This window comes from Lonchura striata, chromosome 4 (assembly GCF_050655825.1).
Source record: "Lonchura striata isolate lonStrDom1 chromosome 4, ASM5065582v1, whole genome shotgun sequence".
Lineage (NCBI taxonomy): Eukaryota > Metazoa > Chordata > Aves > Passeriformes > Estrildidae > Lonchura > Lonchura striata.
The window spans coordinates 56,740,016-56,753,376 of NC_140706.1; the positions used below are offsets into that span (position 1 = coordinate 56,740,016).

The following is a 13,361-nucleotide window of genomic DNA, read 5'->3' on the forward strand; positions in this document are numbered from 1 at the left end:
ATGTAATAACAGTTACAGGCCCATGTAATTATGTAGATTTTTTCCATGCAAGTCACCTGGGTGGATTTCAGTGTACTTTTCCAAGCATTTGACCTTTCTCTTCCACCCTGCACAGGTTACTCCTTTAAATTAGGCTTTGTTCATCACACTGTTCTAACTATTCTTTATAATTCTAGCCATTTTATCTTTGTCTCTCTTTGCAAGATTTACATGGTGACAAATTATGGTTTGTGGCATTGAGAATATTTTGAATCTTATGCCCTGACCTGTGCCACAGAAGTGGAGGTTCATCTTGTAAGCAAGAAGAATCATACATGAAACAAAGATCCGGTGACTATTCGAGGTAGAAGGTGAGATAAGTGGAAGATCATTTGTTCACTGTGATATGCTCGCTTACCTTGGTTTGCATAAGAATGTACTGGTGTGTCTTTGAAATGCTTATTTGCTTACAAGGTGATAAGGAGGTTGAGATTAGAGTCCTGGGTGTGTGTATCTGGTCTGCTTGCTGTATCTCAAAAGAAGAGACTTAGAAGCTATCACAACGACCAGACTCAGACTACATCTGGAGAGTCACGCCTGCAAGGAGAAGGGAGGGATAAAAGGAAGGTTGGGACAGAACATTTTTGCGCGCCGTTGGTGGAGCAGGAGACTCCCCGGCCGCCCAGCGCTGTGCTTTGCCTGCCTTACTCGCTTGCTATTTTAAATAAAATTGCTTTATTGAATTAAGACACTTCAAATTGTCGTGTCACAATTTATAACAATTTGGTGCCGTGACTCGGATGGAGAAGTAGATCAGTCGCTACGGGACGATCGGGAGGCGCCCCGCCCTTATGGCGGCCTGGCTGCCCCAGGCTTTCTGATCACTCTCCACCGACGAACCTAAATTGAGTAACGGGCAAAGGAGAACCGGTTACCCCTGTAAACTTTGTGCACGAAGAACCAGCGAAGACGCAGGACGCGTGAGTATAGGCTGGTTTCCCGCTCGGTTTGGGGTGGTTTTCCCGGAGTGCTTTGTGTGAGAGGTCTCGTGGAGACCAAGTGAGTGCGGACTCCGTATTAGTGCGTTTTCCATTCCCCGCGAGGGGCTGGGCCACGAACCAGGGGAACACGTGTGTGAGAAATTGAGTGCACTCCGGAAGATGGGACAGAGGAAAAGCAAGCCCTCTGGTCCCATGGGAGAGGGGACCCATGCTAAGCTTCCCCAGATTCCCAGGGATAGCCCCTTGGGTTTGATGATAATTAATTGGGATGCTTTCCCATCTAGAAAAGGGAAAGACAAAGTTAAAATGATACATTATTGTATGGAAGTGTGCGGGAAGGGCCTAACCCTAATTCCCATGCAAGGAATGTAGAACAAAGTGAGAATCGGGAGCAGAGTTATATTTCTAGGGAAGGAAAAGGAAGAGGTCGTGAAATTGTCTGCTTCTACTATGGAAAGAAGGGACATATGAAGAGGGGATGCAGACAACGGATAGTGGATGAGAAGGCCTTTAAGGAAGATTAGGGGTGTCAAGGGCTCTATTTGTTGGGGAAGAAACATCATAAGGAGCCCTTGGTAAAGCTTAAAGTGGGACCCCAACAACAAGAGATGGAATTTTTAGTGGATACCGGGGCTGAAAGATCCACGGTGCAAGCCTTGCAGCTTGGATGTAAAAAGTCATCTGACACTGTACATGTAATTGGGGCAAAAGGAGAGCCCTTTGAGGTATCTGTTATCAAGGATGTGATGGTAGAAACTGATTCCAAATGTGGTATAGGTTCTTTACTACTGGTACCTGAAGCAGATTACAATTTATTAGGGAGAGATCTGATAATAGAATTGGGTATTAATTTAGAAGTTGTAAATAAAGAATTACAAATAAAGCTCTGCCCTTTAAGGGTGGAGGATGAAAAGAAAATTAATCCTGAGGTGTGGTATACCCCAGAAACGGTGGGGAAATTGCAGATTAAGCCTTTCTCAGTGGAAATAAGTGATCCTGGCAAACCCGTAAGAATAAAACAATACCCTATCCCTAGGGAGGGAAAATTAGGACTAAAACCTGAAATAGATAGGTTATTGGAAAAAGGGCTTTTAGAGCCCTGTATGTCTCCCTTCAATACTCCCATCCTGCCTGTAAAGAAGTCAGATGGGTCCTACAGATTGGTGCACGATTTAAGAGAAATAAATAAGAGGACTTTGGCCCGGTTTCCAGTAGTTGCAAATCCATAAAAAGATTTAAAGGTAATTGAATCCGGACCACTAAGTAACTCCTGGTCTGCACAAGATTGTGAATTATATGCAGTACTCAGGGCTTTAAGGTTATTAAAAGGAAAAATTGGAACAATATACACAGACTCTAAATATGCATATGGGATAGTGCACACATTTGGAAAATTTGGGAAGAGAGGGGACTTATAAACTCACAGGGAAAAGATCTAATTCATCAAGAGCTAATTGTCCAAGTTTTAAATGCCTTAAGGGGCCCGGCTCAAATTGCTGTGGTCCACTTAAGGGGACACCAGAGAGGATTGGACTTTAGAAACAGGGGAAATAATTTAGCTGACCAAGAAGCCAAGAAAGCAGCCCTACGAACTCGGGGGGACATGGGGCAGAGCGACACTGTATCTGTGGACTCCCCCAAAGAAAAATGGCAAATATATAGTTTTACCACTCAAGAAAAGGAAAAATTACAAAAGATGGGAATTGAGGAGGGGTCTGAAGGGCAATGGAAGCTCCCAGATGGGAGAACTGTTTTACCTAAAAGCAAGGCCTCAGAAATTTTGCAAAGATTGCATGACCAGACTCATTGGGGAACTCAGGCATTAGTAGATCAATTTGCCACTAAATATATGAGTATTGGAATCTATGATTTGGCTAAAAGAGTAGTGGGAGATTGTCTGATCTGTCAAAAAGTAAACAGAAAACATCTTAGGGAAAGGCCCATGGGAGGAAGGGAATTAGCTCACAGGCCTTTTGCCAAAATACAAATAGACTTCACTGAATTGCCTAAAGTGGGTAGATATAAATATATGTTAGTAATAGTAGATCATCTCACCCATTTTGTAGAGGCTTACCCCACTACTCGGACTACTGCTCAGACAGTGGTCAGAATATTATTAGAAGAAATAATCCCTAGATATGGGATAGTAGAAACAATAGATTCTGATAGGGAACCCCACTTTGTGTCCAAAATAACTGAGGATATCTCACATGCTCTGGGAATTAAGTGGGAATACCATACCCCATGGCATCCCCAAAGTTCGGGAAGAGTGGAAAGAATGAATGGGGAACTAAAAAAGCAATTAACCAAATTAATAATAGAAACAAAATTGACATGGGTCAAGTGTCTCCCTTTAGCCCTATTGTACATAAGAACAAGACCCAGAGCAGATGTTGGGATTTCCTCTTTTGAAATGCTATACGGGATGCCATATGATTTGGAGGAACCCCGAGACCACCCCCAGTTGAAGGACTATAAAATAACCTCATATATTATTGCCTTAATGAAACGCCGCAATGAACTTTGGGAAAGAGGAATCATTACGCAAAGACCCCCTTTAGATTTAAAAATACATAAAATACATCCAGGAGTCTATGTGTTAATAAAATCCTGGAAAGAATCTACACTAACCCCACAATGGGAAGGTCCTTATCTTGTGTTACTCACTACAGAAACTGCAATTCAGACTGCAGAAAGAGGATGGACACATGCCAGTCGAGTAAAAGGACCAGTTAACAACACTGTGTGGCAAGTAATCAGTCCTCCCGGGAACCTGAAATTGAAGTTACAGAGAAACTAATGGACTCTTATCAGATTGAATACACATCAGACTTATATTACTTAGATAGTGGACTAATTAGTAATTCAAGTGTTAAAGTGTAAAACTCAAAATTGTAATTGCTATCCTTTTGTATGCTATATCTGTAAGGTGTGTGGGGAACGGTGGTGGTCACATTGCAACAGAGGGTATCCTCCACGAGGAACTTGCAATTCCTGTTGGAACGTACAAAGAGAGATTACAGCTTGGGTACTGACCTGTAAAGTGACTAGAGGGGAAATCCGATTGGAATCTAAAGAGTGGTGGGAAATTTTCTCAAAGGGCATTCACCCAGACTATTACTGCTACCATACAAACGAGCCGAGCCCATTTGTGGCAGAGATCATAGAAGGCCTTTGTAGGAAAGACCTAAAAGGGGTCAGTTGTACCGCACCGGAAGTAAAAGATCAGAATTGGCGTTCTTATTGCATGCGGCAAGGCACCAGAGGGCATAAATCCCCTCCTGAAGAATACTCTTGCTGCCGAGAAGATGGTACACCCTGTGGCTCGAAGCACCCGAGTCGACGGGCGAGGCAGAGGAGTAAACAGCTGTGGAGGAAGGAGCCCTCAGGATGGAATACGCAAGCAATATTTGCGGAACTACCCCGGGACTGGGAGTAACAAAGGCAGAAATAGTTTTTGGGCTCAAGGGTATTTTGGTGATAACCAGCTAATAGAAGGAAAGAAGTCACAAGGGTATAATTGTTGCAGTGTGAGAAACCAGACCCCACATGCCATTTGCTTACTGCTTGTGATTTTCCTTTGTATATCTTGTAATACTGCGGAAATAACAACTCATGAACCTTTCAAGTGGACTTTAGGAAGATGGGAGGATTCACGAGTTATAAGGAGCAATACTACAGCTGGAGCTCCCACTTTCCAGTTACCTGTGGCATCCTTAGGTACTCGTTGGGGTTCCCATTGGGTTTCATCGTTTTATATGTGTCCTGCTTCGAATCCTGGTAAAGGGTATTGCAATAGTCCTGGACAATATTACTGTGCATATTGGGGTTGTGAAACAATAGCTGGTACATGGGACCCCCCCACTCCTGATCCATACATTAAGGTGGTCTGGAAGCCAGATGGTTGTATTCCTCCCGGCTACTGGACAGGTCATAAACCCCCAGAAAATATTTGCAGGAATATACAAATTACTGCATTAAGGCCAGAGGATAGTATATGGTTAATTGGAAAAACTTGGGGCGTTCGTTTATATTCGGCTGATTTTGGCAATTTTGGTAGCTTAATATTTATAAAGAAGGAAATTGTGCCCCCTGATCCTGAACCTGTAGGGCCAAACCCAGTGTTATTAGAAAAGGAGGTTGTTTTAGCCAACCAAACAAAAGAAAGGGATCAGACCCAGAATAAAATTCAGAATGAAAACACTTCAGGAGACGAACAGAAAAAAACCCAGGAGGGTAATATACTCTGGAAGGTTATGAAAGCAAGTTATGGTGTTCTAAATAGAACCAACCCAAAACTGATGGAAGACTGTTGGCTGTGCTATAATTTAAGACCCCCATTTTATGAAGCCATAGGGGTCACTGCAAAGCCCAGAAGAGTGAATGGAACTAATCCGAATCAGTGTTTGTGGAAAAAGGGTAAAGAGACAACACCGGGCCTTACCTTGGCTCAGGTAACAGGGAAAGGGAGATGCATAGGAAAAATCCCAACACAAAGAGAATACCTTTGTGGAGTAATAGAAACAGGTGGGAAGAAACCGGCTGACTGGCTATTGCCAGCAGCTAACACTAAGTGGGTATGTAACACTCTGGGTGTCACACCGTGCATCTCACTGAAACTGTTTAATCCAAGCCAAGACTACTGCATCCAGGTAACGATTATGCCCAGAATTACCTACCATACAAGTGACTACATATATGAACAACAAACTGTGCCAGAACACCATCTAATGAAAAGGGAACCCCTCACTGCCTTAACTATTGCAACTCTCCTTACCATCGGGGGAATAGGAGCTGGAACTGAGGTGGCATCCCTAGTAAATCAACAAAAGGAATTTAAAGCATTAAGAATTTCAGTAGATGAAGATCTGAGTAAAATTGAGCAGGCCATTGATGGATTGGTAAAATCATTAAGGTCCCTATCTGAGGTGGTGTTGCAGAACAGAAGGGGTTTAGACTTGCTATTATTACAACAAGGGGGATTGTGTGTAGCCCTGAAGGAGGAATGCTGTGCATATGCTGATCATACTGGAGTTGTTACAGACACCATGGCAGAATTAAGGAGAAGATTAGAGCAGAGAAAGAGGGAAAGAGAGGCACAGCAAAGTTGGTATGAATCATGGTTCAATCAATCTCCTTGGTTAACTACCTTGTTATCCACCCTTGCAGGACCTCTGATACTGATAATATTGGGACTGACCTTTGGGCCATGCATCTTCAATAAGGCAATAAAAAAATAGTAAAGGGACGATTAGAGGCAGCACATTTAATGCTCATTAGGGCAAAATATGAACCCATACACAATGTAGATGAGACCCTAATACTAAGTCACCAAGAGTTACAAAGATTCAGTGAACAAAATAAAGATGAACAAGAAAAAGGGGGGAATTGAGATAAGTGGAAGATCATTTGTTCACTGTGATATGCTTGCTTACCTTGGTTTGCATAAGAATGTACTGGTGTGTCTTTGAAATGCTTATTTGCTTACAAGGTGATAAGGAGGTTGAGATTAGAGTCCTGGGTGTGTGTATCTGGTCTGCTTGCTGTATCTCAAAAGAAGAGACTTAGAAGCTATCACAACGACCAGACTCAGACTACATCTGGAGAGTCACGCCTGCAAGGAGAAGGGGGGGGATAAAAGGAAGGTTGGGACAGAACATTTTTGCGCGCCGTTGGTGGAGCAGGAGACTCCCCGGCCGCCCAGCGCTGTGCTTTGCCTGCCTTACTCGCTTGCTATTTTAAATAAAATTGCTTTATTGAATTAAGACACTTCAAATTGTCGTGTCACAATTTATAACAGAAGGCACATATGCACTTTTGTTGTCATAATGTGCATATGGAAACAAAAGTTCTTCTTTTGGTCCATAAGCCAATTATATCAGCTTTTCCTGTTTCCTGGGACAGCGTCCAGCAGCCTTAGAAATCAGAAAGGGACTAAAGTACATTCACAATAATTGAGTAACAAAGCTGGAAAAAAATCACTCCCTTTCTGTACCTTTAGGCATTGCTCTCTCAGCTAGAAGGATTCCTTATTTTGTTGTCTCGTTTTGCTGCAAGGAGGAAGTCCCTACATCTCTTGAAGCTGATGGCTTTCTGATACCAAATGGATATCATAATATGTCACATATATGTGACCAATTGGGTCGCATAATAGATTTGCTGAGGAAATAAAGGATGAATGTCTGTATGACTTTAAAGTAATTTTTAAACAACAGGGTACGTGATGTGTTATTGGAGAACACACAGTGAATAATAAGGAGTTTAAGCTAACCTTGGAAATCTTTGTGCTTTTAATATTCATGTGTATATAAACCAAAACACCCATTACTAACACATTTTCAAGCAAGTAGGGAAGAAGCAAAGCCTCTGCACTGTGACTTGACTTATTTTTACTTCAATAAGTCAGTAGTTCCCTCTCCTGTAACTTCCTTAGTCTGTCTGCTGAAGTGCCTGGTCCATTGTTCAGATGGAGTGGTTCAGCACAGAGTGCTTTTTTTCCCTTAGCTTTGCAGAGCCAGCAGTTTTTGACCACCTGAGGCTGTGAGCTATTCCTTCCCCTGGGGCTCTCCAGAGGGGACTCGGGCCTGTGTCCTGCAGGCAGTCCCCACAGGAAGATCAGCAGGCAGAGGTCACCGGGTTCTCAGTCAGGTTTGTTTGCTGCTGCAATTTCCCAGTCCAGCTGGGAGAGCTGCGTGCTGGGACGTTGTGTTCAGCACATTGCAGCGTAGGCTGCTGGGTTCAGCTGTGACTTCCTATGACACACATGTGTATTTTTATTCAAAGTGGTCAGCTGGCTGTCTAATAAGAGGCTGAGTGTGGCACAGCAGAGTTGCCACTCACTGCTGCTGTCACTTTGCTTGTATTGGTTTGGCTCTGAGCTGTTTCAGTGGTATAAAATCCTTCTCTTTCATGGTCAGTGACCACAAGAGATTTCCTCTCATTTTATCTGTATGTGAGGAGTATGATCCCAAGCTGACTGCTTATCTAAAAATTGCACTTCTTACATTGGCTCAGTGCCTTCCTTCTGGCCAGAGAGGGTTGCAGTTAGGAAGTGTGATAATAGTTCTGTTCCTGTACCAAAGCTTTTCTTTTCATTATGCACCTGCTGAAATAGTGTGTTTGTGCTAGGGATGCCGGCAAAGAGAGGCCGCCAGTAGGTAGTTGCAAAGAAAAACCAAAAACTGCTTGGTTGTTAATGACTTCTAGTTGTTAAGGCTTTGACAGGACTCCTGGAAACAAAAGATTGCACCACCAATTCCTCAGGTCCTTTCACAGTCTCAAGCTCTGTGCATTCAGAAAGTTTGAATCACATAGGGAGGGATTAATAGCTAATAAAATAACAGTTTTATTGTTCTGCATTATGCTTAGGAATTATCTACCCACTGTAAAGTGATTGGGAGCAGTATGAACACGACAACATATTTTATAAAATATTTAGATGTTTCCTTCAAAAAATCTCATCCTGAAACTTCAGAAAGTGTCAAATTGAAAAAAAAAAATCCAAGTGACCACTGTTCTAACAGAGCTATTAAGCATCACAGAAAAAAATTTTCCTCTAAAATCATACTAACTTTTGCTGGATGTATGCTCCTTTAGTAGAAAACTATGTTCTTTTCCTAAGACTCTGAGAGGTGGTTGGGAATTTGAAAACTTACAGACCTTACCCATGTTGTTCTGAATGTTCCTGATAATGAACTTGTATGTTGAACTTGTTTTCCTGCAGTATCCACTTATGCCAGTCCTGACAGGAATGTCCTGCAGTGGGACAGAAGGGTGTTAGCGTAGCCTGGACACGTGCAGAGCAGCTAGGCTGAAAGCTGATGTTGCAAATGAGGGGCACAGCAGTGAGCTGTGCTGGTAATCTCTGTGTCTGGCTGTGCATAAACAACCATTTGTTGTTTCTTGCTGTACTCACAGCTGGGCACAGGAAGAAGCCCCAAAGCTGACCTGAGGGAGCTGTGTTCTGCTCAAATGCCATCAGGTTTTAATAGATCTGGTCAGAGTTGCCTTTTAGCAGGATCTTCCTTGCTTCTGTGGCAGATGCATCTTGCAGCTCTAGGCAGAGAGCAGGAATTCTTACTCAGCTCGCTCTTGTTTTAGTATTTCCCAGCCGTAGTCCATCTCTCCTGCTGAGTCATCTTTTTCCCACCAGCTCTCCCGGGAGCCAGGCTGGCCACTGGGGCGCTGGTGCAAAGGGAGAACTTTCAGTCACTTTGTCAGTTGGAGAAGAGGAGCTATTCCTGGAGGGTTTTTTCTGGAGGGTGACTCTGCCAGACTGCCTCCTTTGCCAACACGGACAGCAGTTTATCTTTCAGTGGAGTAAAAAGCCACGTGCAGCAAACGTGAACGGTGTGGCTTATTTCTCTGCTTTCCTCAGCCCCTTCCCATGGCCTTGTTTCTCCTGAGAACTACAAGCATGTCACTTGAAGGTGCTTTAGGAAACAGGGAACATGAAGGGTGCAGAGGTATAAGGACTTAATAGAATAGTAATTTTGTAGAGGGTTGGAAGGATGTTTTTGGAAGATGGGAAAGTGTAAAAATAGTGACATTTTTGGTAGGTAATATAAATCATGGAGGGAGCACCAGGGACTCACTTAAATTTTTTAAAACCTTTTTGCTAACAAATGAATGCTTGTTCTTTATTATTTTCAATGACATTTTAATTGGTCTGACTCAGCTGGATCTTTAAAAAGCTTTTGTGCAAGCAGTTTTATAAAAATAACAATTTAGTATTTTAAAGAAATTACAATTTAGAAGAGTGGGAGAAATTTCACTGGACACTAAAATTGAGGAATTTCATTAGATTAACAGAGCTTTGGAGAAAACCTGCTTTGAAAATAACTTGTGCCAGACTGGACTCCTGCTTGCTCTCCCATGCTCTGGCACTTGCACTAACTGGTGCAAATTAAGAACCTAGTGACCTTGTCACTCAGCATGCTTTACTCCGTTCCCACAGCAGATTAGCTGGCACAACCATTCATCACTTGTTGCTTTCCCAGGAAACCCTTTAGGAACCTACTCCAAATTCTCCCTCTTCTCCAGGATGGAGGCCAAGAAATAATTTCTGGGTTATCCAATGGGGTGAGAGTCCTTTGGAACAAGTTAAAGCAGTGGACAAGCGGGTGTGGCAGTGCTTGCAGAGGACACTGCTGTTTAATGAAGGGAAGCCACAGCAGCAAATCCAGGTCTCCATGGAGCATGTGGTGTCCCCTACAATGAGAAATGAACTTCTGTGCTTATCTGTTGGATGAGATCAGGAGTGCTGAGAACCTGAAGCTCTGAGAAGCTTTCAGTTTGGTGCATGCTTTTCTCTTGTCCCTGCAAGTTTAAAGAACAGTTTCTTCTTTAACATATTTTAACTAGCTTAAAAGGTTTAAAAGGTTTATAAGGTAATTTGGCCCCTGAGTTGCAGGAGAGAACAGAAAAGCTATTGTGCAAAAACCAGTATATTCTTCACAGATATGCCAACAAGGCTTGTATTTCTATGACTGTGCAAAAAATAAAAGGGGTAAAATGAAGTCAGCTGAGAGGAGTATCAGTTAAAAAATAAGAAAGAAAATACTGCAAATTCCATCTAGACTGTTTGCATAAGACTTGGTGTTCCTAAACAGAGGCAACGGTAATTTGTAAGAACATTAAAAATTCACTATAATTATTGATTAATTACATCAGTAGTTAATTATTCTCACTACTTTAAAATCTCTTACTTTCTAGCCATAATTTGCCAGTCTTTGACTTTCAACCACTGAGTCTTCATCAGTTTGTGAGTATTAGGTCAAGTATTAATGTTTCCTGCATGTATCAACAATTTTCTTTGAAAAGCACTAACTGTATGGGTTTGATTTTTGTGTGTCCTTCATGGGCTGTTTCTTAACACTCTTCAGTTTTTCACAACTTGCTTGGGAATAGGAGTTCTTGTAGCAACCAACCCAGCAAGAAATACAAACATAATACACTTTTCATTGCAATACCCATGTTGATGTCTGTGAGGATGATGATAATTTCTTCGGCCACACAGTCACACTGGGCTTATAAGCATGGTGTTGTATCCCCATCTTGCACTCAGTTCCCAGATTTTGAACATTTTAATGCTGGCTTGTATGCAACATACTAAAATAACCACCAGTATAATTTTACATTTACTTACAAGTATTTGAAACATCCATAAGTGAAACAGGGCTGAGTACCAGCTTTGCAAAGTCACCATTACTACTTTTAAACCTTTCTGAGGATTCCCCTTTCACTAAATTATGTTTTTAATGTATTAGTTGGTCTTTCTTCCTGTTTGTGCCCTTTTGGAGGGGAGCCTTTTTAATGTGTGCCTACTTTGTTTGGACTTGAAGTGCCACAGTTTCCAAGTGCAGTTTCTATTTACATGTGACATGCATTTCATATGTGCACACAAGTCTTCTGGCTTGCAGGAGATTTTCCAGGGTATTTATCATTTATAATGGCAGATGTTCATATGCATAGGTACTTTAAAGAGGAAAATGTGTCTATTGATGTAAGTACATGTACATAAAAAATGGAATTTTTAATTTTGTATTGGTAGCATTTTGAAAAATACATTCTGTAGTTTTCAGTCTAGCAAGATATTGCCTTTACATTTTGTGTTTCTGCCAGAGGGAAGGTATTGCATAACTTAGTAAACATTGTCAGAATAAATTTATGATATTGAGTAGCATCTTAAAAGCTGCCAGATTTTGTTAGACCAGGAAAGACTGCCTTTCTTTTTTTTTTTTTTTTTAATTTTTGAATAGTGTCTGATTTGTATATGACTGTGCAGTGAAGCAAGGGATAACTGTTTTTCAGGAGGCAGACACAACCATTTCCTCATAAAATCCATTATTTAGATCACATATCTTGTATCCACTGGTGGTGCTCAGAGATCCTCTTGTTGCTTTATATGCTGAGAAAATTACTTGGTGTGCAGCAAAGTATGAAAAGGAAAGAAAGAAGAGAAAACACTTCTGTAATGATGATTGACAGGAGACTTCCTTCCCAAACCTGCAGTTGTTCTTTAAACTGTGATAGAGAAAAGTGATTATTCGTATTTAGTTCCAGCCAGTGTTTTTCTTCCTTTGTTGAAACTCAGTAAGAAATTTACAAATCAAATAGTTTGAACACAGGTGTTGCCTTGGTGTAGGTGCTGAAGTGTGGCAGTATGTGTTGGTATTTCAAGGGACTTTATAATTTTTATTGTTACTTGGTGTCTATTTTCCTGAAGTGTTATCAATACACCAGGGAGCATACAGTTAGTGGAGAGGATGCTGTCCCTGGCCTAGTTTCTATAGTTGGTGGTACCATGAAGGGTTTCTGTGGTGCAGTGCTGGTGCCAACAGATAAGTTTGGCCTTTCTGAATAATATAAATGCAAGAACTATATGAACTTGCAGAAGAGGTTTTATCTTCTTTGTTTAACATGGGAGAACAAATTCAACAAGTACAAGCAAATCCAAACCAAAATGTTGTATAATCCCAGGTTTTATGTGTGCTAACCCAGCCTGAGTTATGCCAGTTAAAAAAAGGTGTAAGAGGGTAAGGGGAGGGTAGGAATTCCTGACTCTTGACAAATAGCAAGTTGGTTTTACTGTCAACATCTGTGTGAAGGAAGTGGGATTGTTTGGAGATAAGACTGCAGCTTTCTGGCAGCTTTTGTCTGCCTGCTTTGTGCCACAAATAAATCACTTGTGGTTCCTACACATGAACAGGGGAAGTGAAGAATTAAGATTTGTGTTCTTGTTAGGCAGCTGAGAGATTCAAAAGGCCATTTGAGACAGTGTGAACTAAAACTAAGGTGACATGCATCCTGTACTACCACTCTTAGCAATGGCTGGCCACAGTCCTCAGAAGGAGTTTTAAAAATTTCGCTCTGACATTTCTCCATGTTAAAATCTTTTCTTGCAGTGTATCCAACTGCTCTCAAAGTAGTTAAAACTTTGGGAAACCAGCAGTGCTATCCACCAGCTAGCATTTTTTTAACTTTGGTCACCTTTCTTCCAACAGTTGCTGAAATTGTATGCCAGTAGGTGCAGGGAAACATGAGCTCCTTTACCTCTTGTGATGGTTTTGGCGATGTTGAAAGAGACATAGGAGGATGCAAAGGAGAAAGCTGATACCCATTGAGGGGAGTGCAAAAGAAGAGGACAGAAACAAAAGGTCTACCTGAAGGTGTTGAAAGGAGCCCTGCAATTTACTGTTGGCATCTGATTAATTTTAGCATGGTGCCACAAGCTAATCTTCTTCACTGATGCTAATCCATAATCTTTCTGGTTATTACAGCATCTCTTTTTGTTAGTGAAATCTTTGTCAAGGACCTTAGTACTTTTAAGCTTATTTATACAAGCAAGTCCCATGGAAGTTACGACAGCTAGTGTATAAA

At 41.6% G+C, this 13,361-nt stretch overlaps 1 protein-coding gene across 12 annotated transcripts in view; it reads left to right on the forward strand.

Annotated features, from left to right (window-relative positions):
- FAM13A (family with sequence similarity 13 member A) overlaps positions 1-13,361 on the forward strand; it is a 133,191-nt gene that overhangs the window by 57,157 nt on the left and 62,673 nt on the right. For 7 of the 12 annotated variants that reach the window (XM_085579121.1, XM_085579124.1, XM_085579126.1 and 4 more), the window contains exon 7: positions 10,695-10,754. The exons of the other annotated variants lie outside the window; for them this stretch is intronic. In XM_085579121.1, the coding sequence (XP_085435247.1) occupies positions 10,695-10,754 (60 nt within the window). The remainder of the gene's footprint in view (positions 1-10,694; positions 10,755-13,361) is intronic. 12 annotated transcript variants of the gene reach the window in all.